Raw genomic sequence first — 20,545 nt, 5'->3', positions numbered from 1 at the left:
TATCAGATACATTATTTCCCATTTCTTCCCTTAGGTGAAGGGTTAACAAATTGGATCTAAAGATTTTAAATGAAGAATATTTTTTAACAGCCTGTATTTCATCCTTTCTACCTATCATGCTTCTGTGTCCCTTGCCTAGATATCTCTGAAACATTATGTTGGCAACATTATTGTAGACAAATATAAAAAATGTTAGAGGTGAGGAAAGGAAAAATACAAAGGACTATGTCAGATGTTGAAAGACAGTGGAGGATTAATTAATATATATATATATACATGTCGAGGGATAAGGCATCTCCAAAGCATTTGGGGGATCCCAAGTTGGTGTTGCAGGTATGGTGAAGGAATTCACAAACCCAGTCTCCAAGTTAAGGGGGCAAAAGGTTTATTACGCTGATAACAGTGGGCTAGATTCCAGAAGGGAGTTTAGTAAATGTTCGAGAGAAGGAGAATAGATTTATACAAAGTTGTATCAGAGCTTCATGTTACTTATTTGTTAATCTTATGGTTTACAAATAGGTTTTGGAGGGATGGTCTATTCCAGGAACTTGGTCATTACTGATCAACAGATTATATTGGCTAATTTTATGGATTCGCTATTGTCTCAGGAACTTGGTCATTACAGATTGGTAATTACAGATTATATTCAACAGTCAGTAATATTTATAAGACTATTCTAAGGCCAGAAGACTTTGAAATCATTGACATATTGTTAATATATCTTAGGGAAGAAACACTACTATATATACATACATATATATTTGGAACATATACAAGAAAATACATGGTAGTGAAGAAAACCATGTAGTATACAACAAATAATTACTGAAAAAAAAACCTATTGTACAGTTTTGCTGGGTATTGTAAGTACAAAGACAAAATGAAAAGCAGTTTCTATTCTCTAGGAGGTCAAATTCTCATCACTGTTGTTGTTTGCCCTTCATGCAGAGTCATGAACAAATATATTCTAAGCAATTCAAATGGACAAATTTCATTTCAACCAATTTTTTTTCAATTTAATTAAAAAACTTTTGTTATATGAGAATCTTCTATGACTGAAGCACTGATGATGCAAACATTGAAACAAAACCATTCATGTCCTCAAGGACTTTACATTCTACTGGTTATAATATTATATTGTTTTGCTCAATAAAACAATATAGTTGTCCCAACTATTACAAGTTATTGATTATATGTAAATTAATATGAATGAACCTTAATTGGAATAAATTAACCCAATAATAAACATGTACAAAAAAATGGCCTTTTTTCTCCATTGCCATATCTTTGTGGTCCTTAATTAGAGAGAGGGTAAGTATCAACAGAAAGCTTAGGAAGTTTGAATGAGAGTGACCACACCCCAAAGAACCACATTAAGTCTCTTACTCTTTAATTTTCCCTTCTGGTAAAGGGAGCTAAAAATAATTCCCTTCCCTAACCTCAGAAATGTTTTTTGAGAGAATCACATGAAATGGATGTAGATGAGTTTAGGAAACCTTATAAAAGTTCTGTGCAAATGAAAGTTGCTAATCTTTTTATTATGTAATGATGATGATGGTTTTGATAAAATTCTAATTCCATTCATGTTCTATTCTCATGCTTCATCCTGGAATGGAATTGAGCTTAAATTCTTAAAAGCTAGGTTAGTGGAATACAAGTTTGGACAGTTTGTAAAAAAATTGGAAAGTGTTCAGATATAGACCAGTTAATGGATGATCCCTGTCTATCAAATAAGGTCAGGCCTAGCTAAGTACAGGAAGGCTCATTATCAGAAGATTAGCCACTAATGAATTATTGGTGAATTATTAGTCACAATAATTTAGTGAAAGCTGTTAGGGACATTTGGTGGATAATCTTTCTCTATTCTCCTCCGTATATGGTTCCTATATGTATCTATAATATATAAGTATTTGTATATATTAATAATTGTTAGATATAGATATATATTTATAATATTAATAATTACCAAAACAGCAATAATAGTAATACCAGCTAATATTAACTCATGTATAGTATCTATTGTCCAGATATATGTTATATAATTTTTTCCTCTTTCTTCAGTTTGACATTTATAGTTTTTCATAACCTATCTCCAGCCTACCTTGTCCAGACCAATTTCACAATAGTCCCTTTCACATATTTTTTGTTCCATTCAAACTGGTCTATTTGATATTCCCCAAATAGATAGGGTAGATGTCAGTCTGCACTGGAAGTTCCCTACACAGATGAAATCATAGGTTTGGACATAATAATAAGAAGAATAACAACAGCAATAATGAGGATCATAAATTATATAATGTGATCTTCTTTGCATAGGGAGAACTCAGTAAGGAACTCATCTTGCCAATGCAGATTAACACTTACTCTGAGGAACATCTATTGGGTGTTCCTTCTATACCTGTATGTATCGATGTGTATATACACATACATGTAAAAAAAAAAATATATATATATATATATATACATGAATGTAAACATAAGTAAACATGTATATATAAATATAAATGTATGTGCATATAAATATAAATATATATGTCGTGGGGGGTGTGGGGGGGTGTGGGTGTGTATCCCAAGTAGAGCAGGGGAAGGAGAGCCTTTTGTTGCATATAGCGGAGATGTGATGCCAATTTGGGTGAATTTCTTCTCTTATGTGGTATCGGTAACATGATACACAGGATAGTGAGCTAACCTTCGGTCCGGAAGAACTGGATTCAAATTCTGCCTCTGCCACACTTATTAGACAAGATGTTCCAATTCCCCATGCCACATGATAAATTACAAACAATTGATATTCAATATTGGCAAAAGTAACTTCCACATGAAAGAATTCCCCACGTAGAATTCAGATGAGGGGAGGAAAAAAGATAGCATGTCAATATCCCTAGTTGTTGAGGTTTGGTTTGACTTTTTTTTTTTTTTGAGGGTTTTGCATTGTTTTTAAACCACTGTGAAAAAAAAAAAAAGGTTTTTAAACCTTGTGGGAAAAAAAAGGTTTTTAAACCTTGTGAAAAAAAAATTGGAAACAATATTTCACATGTATAAGTTAAAAGTACTTCATGTATCTCATTTGATCGCTATATTTCTACGAGATTTTTACTGGAAGTATTTGTATCATTCTCTTTTTACAGAGAGAGCAACAACCCAAGTGAGATTAAGGTATTTGCTTCAGACTCGGGGGGCGGGGGGGAGCCTTCTTTCTTTTTTCTGCTCCCCTCACAATACCTTTCAGGTTTCAGAGGAACAACTTATTTAAAAATGTTTAGATTTCCCAGTATCATCTCTTTAACTGAACAACCTTTTAATAAACATCTACTTCGTGCCTGAGAATAAAAAGGGAAAGGAGAGCTCGAGTTGACACTGGGGTGGAGTCTGTGCTTCCTAAGGAGCCGGCAAGAGTGGGCAATCACGTTTGAAAGAGCCTCGTACGTCCGGGAGACCTCTTTGGCCCCACCTTCAGCCCCGCCCCCCAGTAGAAATTAATGAGGAAGGATAAAGCGGGGTACGTGTGTGCAGAAAGCGAGAAATCTGCCCTGTTCTGGCAGCTTGTTCTGGTAATTTCTGTATGTGGTCTCCTAGAAACTCTTCTGACACACGGACGGGTCTGTCATTGGCTGTGTAAGATTGGTGGAGATTATGCAAACTGGAGAGGTTTTTGCCAAAGACTTTTTGTGCCTGTTCGTCGCTGGCTGCTTTTTTCGTTTTTTAAATTAAATTACATCTGGAGACAGGGTATCTCTGCTGGCACCCAGCAGAGACAGCTGTGAGGGGTGACTTGAAGGTGCAAGCACACAGGGACCTCAGCCCATGATCATGGCACCCAGTGAGTTGGTTTTCTTTGTCAACGGCAAAAAGGTAAGCAACGCTCTGACCTTTGGCTCTGTTTTCTCATCAGGAAAGTGTGTGTATGCTCTAGCGAGCCAGCTCAGTTGAACTTTTTCCCTCTCTCTTTTCATGCTTACAGAACTGGTGTTGTTTTTATAAGTCTAACTTTTTTGGGTTGCATTACAGGGAAAACATTGGGGGAGGTTGGGGAGGGGAAAATAAGATAAAAACAGGAAGTTGTTTTGGGAGGAAAGAACATGTTGTAAATAAATCTGTTGTGCAGTCAGGGTAGTGGGAAAGGATGTTGCATCCCGTGAGACTCGTAGGATCCTGATTCAGATCCTTACTCTACCCCTTATTGCTGACTTGACTTTGAACAAATCTCATCAGCAATAGGGCCTTTGTATTTCCACCTGTAAGAAGAGAGATTTGAACAAAATGATTCCTTAGAGTCCTTCTAGTTCTAAATCCTAAACGTTCCTAAGAGGTTCTAGACTTGTGAGGCGGGTGGCCTGAACAGGTTATGTGTGTGTATGCATGTGAATGTATATGTGTGTGTATTAGATTTTTATGGATGCATAAAATGAAGGGGGAGCAGAGAAGGTTCTTAGATTGGGTTTGAGAGCATTGTCCTTGCTTTCAAAAAACGAAAGCAAAGGAACTAGGAAGCCTGACCCTCTATGGAACATTTAGAGCGGAGTCCTAGCCAACCATTAGACATAACTTACTGCAGGGCAGTGCAGGTCTGTTTAACTAACTTTTCCCTTTTGGAGAATCACCATTAACTACAAGCTTCTTGCTACTTGCCCACTTATACAACATGCCAGCAAGTTCAAAGACTGATTCTTCTGCTGCTTTAGGGACCATGAGCTCCTTGATTGGTAGAAAAAGTTGGGATGGGCCCAAGATCAGAACTAGACCATGACTTAGGAAAACTCAGGATTGGAGTTAGACTGAGAGATCATAGCTGAAAGATCATGGGTCCTTTGCCTGAAATCTAATCTGTTCTCTTTGAGGGGTAAGGGGTGGGGTGGGGGGGAAGATCATAGGATTTGGAGCTAGAGGATACCTTAGAAATCATCTTATCTCAAATTCTTATTTTTTACAAAAATGACTTGCTCAAAGTTATCCAGTTAATCAATGCCAGAGTTCTAAATGAAACCAGTTCTCTTGACTCCAAATCCTTTGTTCCTTCCATTACTTCACACTACTTTTCATAGAGTTTATTCATTATTTGTTTCTCTGAACAGATGAGAACATCTGTCAGAAAATGTGGATTTTGTTGAAATAATTTCCTCTTTATATTTACTTATATAGCTGTAAATACAGGAGTGTTACACACATAAAACCTTTGGGAACAGTCTATGTTTTAGTGTTTATTTGAAAATATTCAAATATTGAAAGGGAAATAATTATCTATATGACTGTGCAAGTCACAACCTCTGTCTGCCTCAGTTTCCTCAACTGTAAAATGGGGATCATAATAAAACCCATAAACCCAGTGTTGTAAGTATTGTTTTACAGCAATCAAATATTTGTCATAGTACTTATTATGTGTTAGAAATACAAAGAAAAGAATGTAATAATCCTTATACTTAAGGGTCTTATATTCCTATTAGAAGAGTCACTACATATATGAAGAATATACAGAATTATTACAAGTTAAATACCAGGTTTAGGAGGGAGGAGAAACTTTTAAGGTAGAAGGTAGGTAGTTCTTGTACTGATTTGAGAAGGAAATGTAGGATTTAAAGGAGAGGGAATGGTGTGGGGGTATTCTAAGCAAGGGATACTTGGCTCCCTTTGCTGTTTCCAAGAAAAGAAATGTACTGTCTTGTTTATATACATATATTCACACATGTGAATATATGTATATATGCATGCACATTTATACATATATGTACATATACATGTGTAAATACTAATAAATAATGTGATAATATGTATTATATAATAAATACATTGCAATATTTTAGCCATAGATAATAGCTAATATTGAGAAATCTTTCACAAAATGAATACATACACATATATTTTTATTCTATTATTTCTTTTTTTTACAAAATAAAATGTCCACAGCAGCCTTGTTTGTAATCACACATGCAAAGTAATCCTGCTTTTTAAATGTGAAGATGTACTGCCTCACTATGGTAAATGAGAATGCTTCTCTGGGGACACATAGCTTCCTGGTTTCCTTCATTCATCCCCAAATGAAGAAAGATTATAAGCATGTCTAGATATCACGGAGATTGAAGGAACCTCTCAGATCATCTAGTTAACTTAAATTCTGCTTGCTCAGTTTCCTCAACTATGAAATGGGAATAAAAAATAGCATCTTCTTTCCTGTGTTGTCATGAGGATCTTAACACAGTCTTTGAAATATCTTAATAAAATGTTTGTTCTCTTCCCTTTACATACTGTCTTTTCCAGGACCAATTTTCAAATACTTGAAGACAGTTATCATTTCTTCTCTTAAGTATTTTTCCTAGGTCTTAATTCAAATATTTAGTCAGTCCTTGCATGGCACAGTATTCTTTCCTTGTAAATACCCTGATTATTCTCATCTGAGCATCTTTTATGGTTGCCATAATTAAAATAAGGCACACAGAGATGAACACAATATTCCAGGTGTTGTCTGACCAGGGCAATTAATTTAAAATTTCTTTTTTTAACTTAAAATTTTTTAAAATACTGAATGTAACAAGCACCAAATGAACTGAACATTTCTAGTGTGAAGTGGAATTACATACAGCTTGTTTTTACTTTTAAATATATAATAAGTTCAATGGATAATTTTCAAAACTGTCTTGCTTTTGTTTCCTTTTAGCCTTCCTTCTGTTTTCTTCTACACATTAAAAAATAAAGAATAATTTGTAAAATTCTGTATTTAATGAACATCAAAGAAGAAAACATTTCTATGGCAAAAAGAATATAAAAAATATGAAACTATGATTCTATATAACAATTTATTATTATTATACTTTATAGATTTTATATATATTATACATATATATTATACACTTTTAAAGTGTATAATAATTTTAACAAGTTAGTTTCAAAGCTATCCTAGTTGTCTGTCAATAAACATGTCTTAAGAGCCAGCTGCTGCTTTAATTCCTCAACCAAAGTCCCACTCTTTGATCTCATATGGCATAGAGGTTATCCTATGACTGTGCCCTAGGTACAAAGGGATTCCATTGCAGTCTAGTGAACTCTTTTTATGAAACAAAATGCATAGGAATACAAAGAATTATTTATCCATCTATTTATAAATAAAAGCCTTCCCAAAATTCCCAAAATAAAACTGGAACTATTTCAAGGTCAGACTGGGCGATAGACAGTCACTTATCATATTGCCTAGTTAAATTCAGAGAAGAAATGTCAAGGAATCTGCTGATAAGAGGATGAGATTTTTTTGGCCACAGCAACTTTCAATGACTGCTAAGTAAAAGTGAGGTGATAATTTGAGGATTAGGGGGTATTCACAGTGATAAAATTACAAATTCTGCAATTTCAGGACAAATATGATTCTAAATAGTCAATATTTCTCCTTAATGGAGTTTTAGATACTTGAGGGGAGTCGTGGAACTAGAAATCTTTTTTTTTTTATCAGTTATAGTGCACTGGGGTCAGATTGGTAAAGGTTCCTAAAACAAGTCCAAGGACTTGCCCATATCTAGTGTCTGAGGCTGGAGCTGAATTCAGATTCCTCCTTCATTAATTTGCTGAGTTTTTATTCTATGTGTATCTCTGTGCTAGTGAAATCTAGAAAAATCTAAAAGATATAGTTTCCAGTCTTGTTGACTATATTATTTGGACACAATGGTAAAAGCAATATGTGATGAATGTTACAGAATGGTACAGTTTTTCAGAGAAGGGAGAAAATATTTTTAGCAGGCTTAATTATTCAGAAAAGTTATAAAGGAAGAGAGATAGTTTGAGTTGGACTTTGAATGAGTAAGAATTTCCTAGGTGGAAAAGATATCTCATATAGCAGAACCACATTAATAAAGCCTTATAGTATGAATTGTGCTCAGAGAATGTTAGACCTTGGTTTTAGAATATAGCTTTCATGTAATCGAGTAGTAGGAAATTAGGTCAGAAGAGGTAACCTGGAGATCCAATGTAGACAGCCTTGAATGTCAGGCTAAAGAATTTGGATTTGAATGGTAAAATGGAAAGCAATTGAAGGTTTTTGAGCAGGGCATTATGATCAAAATGGTGCTTTAGGAAGATTAATCTGAAAATAGTGGGGAGGATGAATAAGAGATTGGATCACTATTCAAGAGGGTATTGATGTAGTAGACCAGGGGTGAGCTGATAAGAGACTATGTATTGGACCTCCTGAGTTCAAACACAAGACAAACCAAATTGTTTCCCTAGAATGAGCTTATTAAGCATTTCTACCACAACCCTTCCCAAAACGTTAGATTTAAACTTCCTTCCCTAAAATCTAGTGAATTTTTATGTTTGATTGTAGTATCTAATCATTAATAAAGCTGTACTTCTATAGGCCAGAAGCCTGGCTGTTTCCTACAGAACCAGAGAATTAAAGTCAAATTATGAAGGTATAATTCTAGGTGACCTCTAAGATCTCTTTCAACTCTAAACCCATGATTTTATAATTGTGCTAGGTTGGCATCCTTCCCAGTGTTGCTATCTGACACCCCTGCAATTTATAGGTGTGGCCTAGCAGGAACCTGGACTTTAAGCAAGTCTAGAGCAGAATATCATAATTTGTAAATGCTGCAGAAAGTTCAGCATCATGACTCAATTTGGCATTAAGAATTTAAGGTTTATTTTATATGTTAATTTTTCTATGACTCTTTTGAGACATTCTATTAGTTTTAGCTTGACTTCTTGTGCCTCAAAGATCTTTGCAAACTCTTATGAGAGACAGCAGACTCTTTCCCTTATCCCCACTTGTCCCATATCCAGTCAAATGCCAAATCTTGTTAATCTCTCACATCATTGCCCTTTCTTCTTCTCTCCCTCTCATAGACTTGCCATTATAATTCAGCTCCAATTACCTACACTATTGCAATTGAATTGGTTTCCCTGCATCCAGTCTCTCACCTCTGCAATTTAACCTTTCTCCATACATTTCTCCGCAGAGGTGTAATAATAAATGTTTAACAACCGGCTCTCCTATGTACTTTAAAGTTTATTCTGGATTATTAATACTTTATTTATCCCTTTAAGTCTAGACAATCAAATAAAAAATAATTCAAACCATGAATTGTAGCTTAACAATTAGCATGAACTATTCTGTCTGTCTCCTGCAAATCTCTGAATGCTAGTCCTGTAATTTCCTACAGGTCCTTCCCTTGACTAAAAAGGGATGCTCCCCATATCCTATAGGCTTAAAATAGTCTCAGTGTGACATTGAAGATTTGCCCCATTCTGACTCCTACCTACATTTCCAGCCTTGATTCACAATAATTCATTTTGCAAACTTTGCTTTACAACTTAGCTAGACTACCAGAAGCTCCCCCAAATCAGTATCCTTTCTCATGCCTCTATGCCTCAAGCTCTTGCCTGGAATGATTTCCTCATCTTGCCCCTCAAAGTTCTTGTCTTCTTTTAAGGCTTTATTTTATTTGCACCTCTTCCTTGAAGCCTTCCCAATTCTCTCTCTCCTTCCTCTCTCACTAATGTTGCTTGTCCACTCTGTACATTCACTCACTTTAATTCTTCTCTTAGTTAGATCTGCATATTATATCCTATCAATAGAACATAGGTTTCTTGGAAATAAGTGCTATTTCATTTTTGCCATTCTATCTCTAGTGATTAGCACAGTTCTTTATACAAAATAGGAGAGTAATACATATTGAATTGCTGTTGAATTAAAAAAACAACAACAAAAAAAAACATTGTAAGTTTTTTAAGTGCTCAATGTGATACATTTTTCCCCTCTTTTTTAGGTGGTGGAAAAGAATGCAGATCCAGAGACAACACTCTTGGTTTATCTGAGAAGAAAATGTATCCTCAGAGCTTGAAGAAGAAACTTAGCTTTCAGAGGATGATAGCAAATTTCTGAGGGGAGGCAGGATGGGGCAGGGGTGACACCTTAGCTCTAGTCCCAGTTATGCTATTGGTTAGTTATGTGTCCTTGAGCAAAACCTTTCTGTTTTTGTCCTGAAAAGTGCCAGATGGTGGAGGTAGAGGACACTGGGTTTGGAAATAATTAGCCTAGGCTAGATAACCTCTAAAATCTTTTTTTTAGCTCCAATTGTTCATGATTCTATGGGTGTAAAGGTTTAAATTTGATGGCTTTAATTTAATAGATCAGAAAGGGGGTCTCCTTTAGCCTACTACTAAAATGATTCCATTCTAGCTCTTAATGTATTATCCTATAATGATTATTATTGGGACCATCCAAACTCATGTGGAGAGGAGCTACAGAACTGCCTACATCTGGTAATAGATCTGGAGAGATTGCACCAGTGTTCTACAGAACTGGATGAGGACACTTTCTCTTTCAGTTTCCTTTATGAAATGGGGATGGCCTTTTCCTGTTGTGTTCCAGAAATAGTGAGTCATCCCAGATTAATAGCAGGAATATTAATGAGGAAGTTTGGCTCTCTTCCTTGCTATATAAGAAAAGATAGGACACTTAATAAATGTAGTGTTCCAGCTTTGCTTACCTCAGTGGATAACTCCTCAGGGGGCTATTCTGTTCAAGCATGTCCAGGGGCTGAATCACAGAAAGGATTCCTTTGTATTAGAGACTTCTTTTCCTTAACTCTTGTATTCCCAGTGGGGTTAAGTGGGACCAAACTTGGCTGTGGAGAAGGTGGCTGTGGGGCCTGCACTGTAATGCTGTCCAAGTATGATCGGCTCCAGAATAAAATTGTGTATCCTTTACTTATTGATGGGACTGCCAGGGCTTAGATATGATTTCATATATGAGTGTGTCCCCACAGAAAAGGACAAGGATGATGAAGATCTTATGATTGTAGTATTATACATGCATGCAGACTGATTGAAGGAACTTGGAATATTTAGCATGAATGGGGTCAGACATGAGGACTATTTTTAAACATTTGAAGAACAGTCATAAAAAAGAAGGGTTAGGGTTATTCAGGTTGGCCCTGAAACTGGAACTAAGACCAAAAAGTAGAAGTTACAAATGAACAGATTCTTTACTATTCAGTTATTTCAATCACATCTTACTCTTCGTGACCCCATCTGGGGTTTTCTTGGCAGAGATACTGGAGTGATTTGTCCTTTCTTTGTCCAGCTCATTTTACAGATGAGGAAATGGAAGCAAACAGGGTTAAGTGATTGACCTAGGGTATGTATCTGAGGCACTTAAGACAAAGCTTCTTAATAATTAGAGCCAAACCAAAGTGAAAGATGTTGGTTGTCTTTGGAGATATTGGGTTCTCCTTTACTAGATGTTTGCTGAGGATCTTTCCAACTTTAAGATACTATAGCTATAGGCTATTTTGGGGTTACCTCTGATCTTTGGAAGGAAGCAAAGAAGGAAGGGAAAAAAGGGAGGGGTAAGGAAAAGGAAGGAAGAGTGAAAAGGAAGAAGACAAATACTGGAGGGACTAGTGGAAGAAAGATGGTGAAGGAAATGGAGAGAGGGAGAGAGAAAGACAGGGAAAGAGAGAAACAGATAAAGAGGAGGGAAGAGAGGGAAGGAGAAAGACATGGAGAGAGAGAGAGAGAGAGGAAAGAAAGGGGGAGAAAGGATAAAGAGGAAAAGAGGGAGAAAAAAAGAAAAAGACAGAAGGAGGAAAGAAAGGAGAATATTAAAGAATATGATGCCATGAAAAGAAGAGGACCTACTTTTTGTGTTCATATCCTACCTCAGACTCTTTATTAATTTGTGTGATCTTGGGTAAGTCATATAATGTTTCTACTTTCAGTTTCCTCATTTGTACAATGAAGGAGTTGAGGTATGTGGACTTTGAGGTCTGTTCCAGGTCTAGTTCTACCATCCTTTACTTGGATTTCCAGCCACTTTTCTGCCAATGCCTGTTTGGCCCCTATCTGCTCCCTACATCACATTGCTGTGACAACTGTGGAAGGAATAGGAAGTACCAAGACCAGGTTGCATCCTGTCCAGGTGAGCTGGGCTGGTGCTGAGGGTGGTAAACCAGAGAAGAGAAAGCAGACTTTTTGTCAATAGCAAGTTTGCAGAGAATTATACCTTGGACTCATGTCTTGACAGATTCTCAGAATTGAAAAACAACTCAGAGGTCTTTAGCTCACTCCATATCTCTGTAAGGGAAGTGCTTTTTACTGACATCAGGTCTAAGTACATTACAAACACTGGGCTTTGTATTTAATTCTGCTTCCTGATGTATATACCACTGGGCTGAATTTATAAAATAGAGAAAGTACTCTTCTCTGCTTCTTGTGAGTACTAGGAGGCTGAAGGAAATCATACTTGAGTCCATTTTTCCCTATGGAACAAAAATCTTGAGAGCCCAACAGTTTAGTGGGAGGAAGAAGTTAGAGGTAAAGAAAAGGAGGAAATGAATTAATCAATATTTATTAAGTATCTACTGTACATTAAGTATTGGTACTATGCTAGGTGCTAGAAATGATACCTTTTTTTCTCTTCTGGTGCTTATGGTAGTTATGGGCAGCAAGGCCTCCCACAATATTGACCTTATCTTCTGAACCAAAAAGGAAGGCCCATGTTCTGGGAAAGGATATTACTTTTACAAAATATTGTTTATCCAATCAACAAACTTTTTAAACACTGAGCTAGGCAATGGGACAAGCTGCAAAGTTTAGAGAAGCCACCATTTGTCCTTGTCCTTATGGACTATTAAGCAAACCCAAACAAATGTGATACACAGGACAGTTAAGTGGAAAACTTGATGCATTTGGAAATAGAGGCTGTGAGCAGCTCAGTCCCTGGTTCTGCCACTTACTAATCTGTGCCACCTTAGACAAGTCCCTTAAACTCTCTGGGCCTCAGCTTTTATATCTGTAAAAATGGCAGATGTGGACAAATCAAATGAATTCTAATGTCATTTCTTTCTCCAAATCTATAATTCTAAGTTATTCAAAAAAACACTTATTGAGTAGTTACTATATATCCGACTGTGATTACACTAGAAAACCTCCAGACTTTCATAACTCTTTGATCCAAAACGTTAATATGCCTCATTTTACCTTTAATCCTCCATCTTCCCATTAAAAATCCTCAAACCCCTTGTTCTGTAGCCAACATCCTTTCAGGAGGCTCTATTCCTTGGGCCAGACACTGACTTACAGAATGTCTAGGAAGATGTTGCTTCACTTCCTAAAATATTAATTTCTTTAACAGTAAAAGCGGCATGCCATTCATTTATGTAATTTGTAGGAATGATATAAGAGCTAATGAATACTTCTGCTTATTTTGAAATAGTGGGTGAAAGGCAGAATGAAAACTTTTGTCCTGCTTACTAACTGTTTTCATAAGGGAAACAGGTTCTTATTTCTAACTTCTTCAAAAGGCAAGGTAGTCCAATCATATCACAACACCTGTTAACAAAAATCCTATTTTTCACCTTTCTTCCAATCTTTCTGGAATCACTGTAATTAAGAGGACAGTGGCATTAGAATTAAGGTTTAAAAATCTAATGATGTAGTTCCTTAATACTTACTGGTTGGGCATAAGGTAGGAAAGCTTTAATTTCCTCATCTGTAAAATGAACTAGAGCAGGAAATAGCAAACCATTTCAGTATCTTTGCCAAGAAAAACTCAAATAAGTCACAAAGAGTTCAACAATTGAAAACCAATTGAACAACAAAAAGAATAATTGGGTATAACCATATTTTGAGGAGAAAATAAATTAAGAAAAGTCTTCTAAGAAAATTTCTTTTAAAAAGTATATTTAAAATATATTTTTTTCTTGAAATCAATACTGTCTCAGCTAGTCTAGAATATGTGGTCACTTTATGTAGAACAATCTTCCAAAAGTTGACTGTCACTTTTTCCTTATGTCCCAAACAGCACTGACTTTCCCATTTAGACAGAATCAAAATTGGAAGAGACCTAAGTGGGCAACTAATCCAATCATTCTTGGAAAAAAAATTTTCAGTATACTATATCTGACAAGGAGCTATTGGGTTTTCATTTAAAGATCCTTAGAGATGGAATCCAATTATTCTGAGATAATCCATCCAGCATAGCATATTGCTTTGAATTTCTCATGCATTTATGGTGTATCATTTTGTATCATAGTGGTTTATATTTGTTTTACATTCCCCTAATGGAACTCCATAAAGGCAGAAATTCCACCTTATCTAACTAAACTTTGTATCTCCTCCAGTTCCCTGCATTTACCATAAGCATAATAAATTCTAATGGCTGAATGAATGACTTTGTTTGAGATCTGGTCAAAGCCTTGGGATGGGGTAGCTGGTTCAACATTGTTTTTCTTTTGTTTTTTTCTTCTTTTTCTTTTATTGGTTCAAAAATTTGTACTTTTTTAGGAGAGAATCTCCAAAAGTCATGGCTCTCAGTGTGGCTTTTGCACCCCTGGCATTGTCATGAGCATGTATACTCTGCTTCGGAACAACCCTGAACCCACAGTGGAAGAAATTGAGAATGCTTTCCAAGGTTTGTCCCCCATCCCCACCCTGACTCCCAAAGTAATCTGGGGAGGTATCAAAGAGGATTACTTGGAATTGGAGAGCTTGCAGGGAAAAAAAAAAGGCCTGGGAGTGTATTTAAGACATATAAGGTTGGTCTCTTAAAATGAGCAGTGCTGAGAGAAGTAGAACAAGAGATGCCACTGTTTAGAAGAAGGAGAATATCTAGACAGGACATAGAGCTGTCTTCAATAATTTGAAAGTCTACCATGATGAAGGAGGATTAGCCTTGTTCTTGAACAAGGAACAGTGGATGGAGGCCACAAAAGAAGAAATTTTAGGCTTAATAACATAGTGTAGTGAGGGACACTTAAGTAAGAATCAGAATTATCTCAAACTGGAATGGACAGCCTCAAGAAGTAGTAGGTTTCCCCTAACTTGGAAATCCCCCACAAAGACTGAAGGACTTGTTTTTAGTCTTAATGATTTCGAGCATTTGTTGGAGTTGTCATGGAAGGCATTCTTTTTCAGCTTTAGGTTGGACTAGTTGGCCTATGAGATCCCTTCCCTTTTTGAGAGTCTGTGATTCCAGTAAAAGAGAGAATTTCTTTAAGAATCAGGATTAAGATTTGTCAGAATGTAAACCCTTTCCTATTGGAAGGACTTTTTTTTTTTCTTTTATGAGGCAATTGGTTAAGTGACTTGTCCAGGGTCACACAACTAGGAAGTGTTAAGTGTCTGAGATCAGATTTGAACTCAGGTCCTTGGAAAATCTTTTTATACTGTTGGAGATAGGCAGTTAGGAAGCAAAGGTAATAGAATGCTGGATAAGTTGCCCAAACTAAAATCCTATCTCAGAGACTCATTAACTGTGTGATTTTGTGCAAATCACTTAACTCCAATTGCCTCACAAAAGGAAAAAAAAATTAGGAATAATAATGGTGTCTTTCTCCCAGGGTTGTAGTGAAATAAAATGAAATTATATTTGAAAAGTGTTTTGTAAATCTTTAAATGTTATATAAATGTTAACCATTGTTATGATTATATTCTATCCTTATATTCACCCCAGTTAGTCAACAAGCACTTATTAAATACTTATTATATATCAGACATTGTGATAAAATATCGGGATATAGAGAGAGAAGGAAACATGGCGCCTGATCTCAGGCGCCATGTTTCCTTCTCTCAAGAGCTTACATTTTAATAGGGGTAGACAGCAGGGAAAAAATTATACTATAGTCAAAGCACATACACTGTTAAGGGAAATTCATCTCAGCAGGCAAGGTCTAGCATCTGGGACTTCTCTTTAAGTCTTTTATTGGCTCCATCATAGTTGGTGGGCCTAGCTCACAGACAGAATGGGAGTTGAAGGGAGCAGTGGGAAGCAGAGAGTCCATGAAGAGCTGGTTTGAGAAACTCAATAGCAGCCAGTGTTTGAGTTTTCAAATGTCTATTCTTTTCCTCCACTATATTGTGTAAGTGGGGGCAGGGGAGCAGAGGGAAGTTTGTTACTTAAGGGAAGTAATTAAGCTAGAGATCAATATTAAGTTGTGAGGGAAAATATTTATGTTTCTTAGCAGACAGAAGAAACAGGTATTTTGGTTTGTCCTTACAAATGGGGACAAGTACCTGAATAATATTAATAGCTAACATTTATGTTCCAGGCCCTGTGCTAAGTACTTTACAGTTATTATCTAGTTTGATTTTCATAACAACCCTAGTAGGTTGGTGCTATATTTATCCCCATTTTACAAATAAAGAAACAGAGGCAAATGAGTATTTAGTAGGATCTGATAGGCTCACATAGCTGCTAAGTGTCTGAGGCTGGATTTGAACTCTGGAGTTCCCATCTCTAGGCCCAACATTCTATCTACTGGGATACCTAGCTACCCCAATACAGTAGCCATCCCCCTGGGTTGGGTGGTCCTATCTGTCCTTGTGAACTTTCCAAATGGTGTCGCTGAGACTACAGTAGATAGATACATCCTGCCCAGATACTTATGAGCTCTGGAATACAACTTAACCTCTTTTAACCTCAGTTTCTCCACATGTAAAATGAGAGGATGAACTTCATGCTTTTTAAGGTCTCTTGTAGCTCTAGATCTGTGATCCCATGACACTCCAGTTACACCAGCCTAACCCTCAAATCTTTATAATTCTTTGCTCTGTTGAACACCACCACTAATAGGCAAATCTGCTTTTTTTTTTTCTTCCTGCTTTTATTCCACAGGGAACCTGTGCCGTTGTACAGGCTACAGACCTATCCTTCAGGGCTATAGGACATTTGCCAGGGTAAGTGTCATTGGTCAGCTTCTATCCTAGCTCTTGGCAGGGGAGGAAAGAGCTAACAAATTCAAAGTAGCAACTGGATTGTCTAGTTCTAGTAAGTGGCCATTTTCCAGGCCTGCCTGGAATGGTCTTAATTTCTACTTATTGGAAACTCTTGTTTTCCTTCTAGATTCAACTCAAGGGCCACCTTTGATGAGAAACCTTTTTCCTGAATCTCTGTTATGGGCCTTCTTCTTCCCCCAAAATTCCTTTTTATTATACATATATATGTATATATATATATATATATATATATATATATATATATATATATATATATATATATATATATATATATATGTGCATATATATGTATGCATATATATGTGCATATATGTATGTATTACATATATATATATGTTTGCATATTATTTACTTGCTTGTTTTCATATTGTTCATTTCCCTTTTGCTCTTTCAAGTAGAGAAGAAGTTCTATGAGGGCAGGGACTGTTTAATTAGTGTTTTTCTGTCCTAGTGCTTACCTGGTATTTGGTAGATGCTTGAAAATGATTGTGCAATTGAATCAAATTGAATTGTTGACCTGGGAAAGTTATTAAAACTTATGTAAGTCTCAGTTTTTTATCTGTAAAACTGAGATTAATAATACTTATGTTTTTTTTATGCCTTCAAGTTGTTATAAGGAAAGTACTTTATGAAAATTGCATCCCAATAGAAAGCAGTTATTGATAATTATGACAAACACCTACATCTGCTGAATACAGTTAATAACTAAAAATTCTGGTACTTGGGGCAAGTTCAGTTGAGTGAGTTAAAGTGAGTGGGTAGGGAAAGGAGGCTGTATAAGCACTTCTGATAAAGGCTCAGGTAGATTAGAGGAAGAAGCAAGGCCATGCTGTAATCAAATTGTACTGATTCCTGAAAGCCTATTGTTAAATTTTCAATGTGAACATTTTATATCTTAGAAACATGCAAACACTACACAATGGGGCATGACATTGTTTTATTTGATTATCTACGCTTAAGTAATAGAGAAAATATTAATAATGTTGATTAAACTTAAATGTGAACCTATTTTCAGAGAGTCAATTGTTAAACATTTACCAGCTGTCATCATGGATGTTAAGGAGGTTGAGAAACAGGGAGGTCAGAATGTATAAAGGAATAAGAAATTGTGATAGAGAAGATTATAAATCAAGTAGTGAATTTATTATAGAGAAGAGAGAGTGAGTGACCTAGAGGTCCACAACAGGAAGGAACAAAGACAAGATGGCATGAACTCTATCTATTTTTGCATGGGCCTTGATGGCCATTGCTTCTATTTTTAAATAATATTTTATTTTCTCCCAATTTCATGTTAAAACAATATTTTTAAAAAAGTTTTTATTTCAAATTCTATACCTGCCTCTCCTCTCCCTTCCCTAAGATTCTGAGTAATCTGATGTAGATTATATATATGAAATCATGCAAAACATTTCTATATTATTCATTTTGTATAAGAAAACAAGAATAAAATAAAGAATGAATGAATGAGAGAAAAAAGAAAGGAGGAAGGGAGGGAAGAAAAGAAGAAGAAAGAAGTAAAAAAAAGCAAAGAGAGAAAGAAAGGAAAAGAAAGAGTAAAATACAGTATGCTTCAGTCTATATTCAGGCTATCAGTTCTTGGACATGAATTTTAAGGAAGGAGTCATTACTGAATAATGGTGGCAGAAAGAGAGTCTGAAAGGGCTGTGGGAAGCAAGGAGTGTGCCAGCTTCTCTAGTTTCTTTTCCTGAACCAGTATTTTAGGGAGTGCAAGAGCACCAAGCTGTGGGGAGGATGCTAAGAAAAATGGTGTCTTCAAGAAGAAACTAGTGCTTGAGGAGATGGAAGGAATGTGCAATGAAGAGGTGATCTAGGTTGGAAGAGGGTTTGTTAACTTTAAAGTTTCCCAAAGGATAGAGCACCAGCTCTGAAGTCAGAAGGACCTGAGTTCAAATCTGGCCTCAGTCACTTTATACTTCCTGACTATGTGACCCTGGACAAGTCACTTGACCCCAGTTGCCTCAGCAAACAAACAAACAAATAAATGAATAAATAAGTTTCCCAAGGATTATTGAAAAATTGTCATAGTCTATAGCTTAAAAAGAACTTTAGAAGTCATCTAATTCACCCTCTAATTTTATAGACGAGAAAACTGAATAACAGAGAGTTTAAATGAGTTGAGTGAAAGTAGTAAGTTACAGAGGCAGTATTGAACTGCTGTCATCCAAATGAGGAGCTTTTCCCATCATATCACAATGGCAGAGAAGGACGGGTCCAGAGAGAGCTAGGGTTGTTTACTATCAGCGAGAGTTAGGACTGTTTAGTACATGGCTTTATGGCTGATCATCCTACTCCTCCCATCCACATCTCTTTCATTGAATTTGGAAATCATCCAGGCCATAAATTCCCAGGTCAGATACTATATAAGGATAGCTCACCTCTAACAAAACAACCTATGAAAGAAATTAAGGGGTATAGCCATGAGGAGGATGGAATACATACTCTTGGGCCAGGGTGAGGAATTACCCCCCAAATCTACTCAAATTAGTTCATTTTTTATATAGACACTATGGGAGTAACATCAGATTTTGTACCCCTCATGAAATGTTTCCTTATTTTTATAAATAGCTTATTTATTTCTCTTATATGTATTTATAATCTGTCTCTTCTACTGCTCCACCCCCTTCCTTGAATTACTTTATCAACAATTAAATAAAAAAAGTAAAGGGCTGAAACTGAGTTGCACTGAGGTCCGAGAACTTAAGGCTAATTACCAATTGGACAATACTCTATTAACATATGCTTGGAGAATGGCCCTGCCCAACTATTCTGTGCTGGCTCCTTCTGTGGGTATAGACAGAGAATTGTGAGAGGGATCAGAGGATGGAGTAAGACAATCAGGAGTCACTTTTTGGCAGTGGAGAGAGAGAAAGAAGATGTGCAGATTCCTATATCTATTCCCCTGACTGCTACCAAGAATAAAGATCAAGGACTTTTGCTTATCCTGACTCTGGCTGATTCTAAGGTATCCAGGGTGCTAAATTGGTCTTCACAAAAAAAAAAAAAAATCCTCATCATAAATATGCATAGTTTAGTAAAAACAAATTCACACACTGGCCAGGCCTCCAAAATATATATCTCAATCTCATTTTTAAGTTCATGCAGTCTCTGGTAGGGGGTGAATATTCTTGGACCTCTGTAATGCTGGTTTATCATTGCATTGATTTATCATTCTGAGTTGTTTTTCTCTATAATGTCATGTATAAATTATTCTCCCAGTTTAGCTCACTCAAAAAGTGTTTTCCAGTTCTACTTGAGTTTTCAGTGAGTCCAAGATCTTAAAATTAGGACTGAGAGGGGCTATCATCTAATATACTCTCTTCATCTTGCAGATAAGGAAACTAAAACTCTTAGTGTTAGCATAAGTTCTCCAAGGTCATAACTGTGGCAATGAACAGAAGTGAGATTGAAATTAGCCTCTTGGGACTCCAAAAGCCCAGGTCAGTTTTCAGTAAATCACACTGTGCTGCTCTGTTGTCAACCCAATTCAGAGAAGTGTTTGAGAACAGTGGGGTTTTTCCATTCCTATGGGCCAATTATGGCACATCCTGAGCTGGTTCCTGGAAAAGGCAAAATGTCGAAGAAGTTAATTCTTTAAAGAAATGCAGGAAGTAGCTTTCCTTAGAACTCAGCAAGACCAGTCAGGTATGCAGGTGCTATATAAATGATACTGATTACCAATTTCACTGAACTCAGCATGAGTATGTAATTGTCCCAGTGTGGGATTTATAAGACTGGATATTAAGACATCCTCCCTCTAAAGCAGTGGCTCTTGAATCCCTGTGGCTGTATACACTATGTCAGGAAA

General features: G+C 36.3%; 1 protein-coding gene across 1 annotated transcript in view; it reads left to right on the top strand.

Annotated features, from left to right (window-relative positions):
- The first annotated feature begins 3,505 nt into the window (after positions 1 to 3,505).
- The window catches only part of XDH (xanthine dehydrogenase), a 66,525-nt gene continuing 49,485 nt past the window's right edge, over positions 3,506 to 20,545 (top strand). The window contains exons 1-6 of the mRNA XM_074288129.1: positions 3,506 to 3,852; positions 9,747 to 9,804; positions 10,583 to 10,679; positions 11,794 to 11,902; positions 14,269 to 14,395; positions 16,598 to 16,659. Coding sequence (XP_074144230.1) covers positions 3,805 to 3,852; positions 9,747 to 9,804; positions 10,583 to 10,679; positions 11,794 to 11,902; positions 14,269 to 14,395; positions 16,598 to 16,659 — 501 coding nt within the window. The 5' untranslated portion in view covers positions 3,506 to 3,804. The remainder of the gene's footprint in view (positions 3,853 to 9,746; positions 9,805 to 10,582; positions 10,680 to 11,793; positions 11,903 to 14,268; positions 14,396 to 16,597; positions 16,660 to 20,545) is intronic.

This window comes from Sminthopsis crassicaudata, chromosome 2 (genome assembly GCF_048593235.1).
Source record: "Sminthopsis crassicaudata isolate SCR6 chromosome 2, ASM4859323v1, whole genome shotgun sequence".
NCBI lineage: Eukaryota > Metazoa > Chordata > Mammalia > Dasyuromorphia > Dasyuridae > Sminthopsis > Sminthopsis crassicaudata.
The sequence above is the reverse complement of the archived record's forward strand: the minus strand, read 5'-3'. Positions and strand labels throughout refer to the sequence as shown.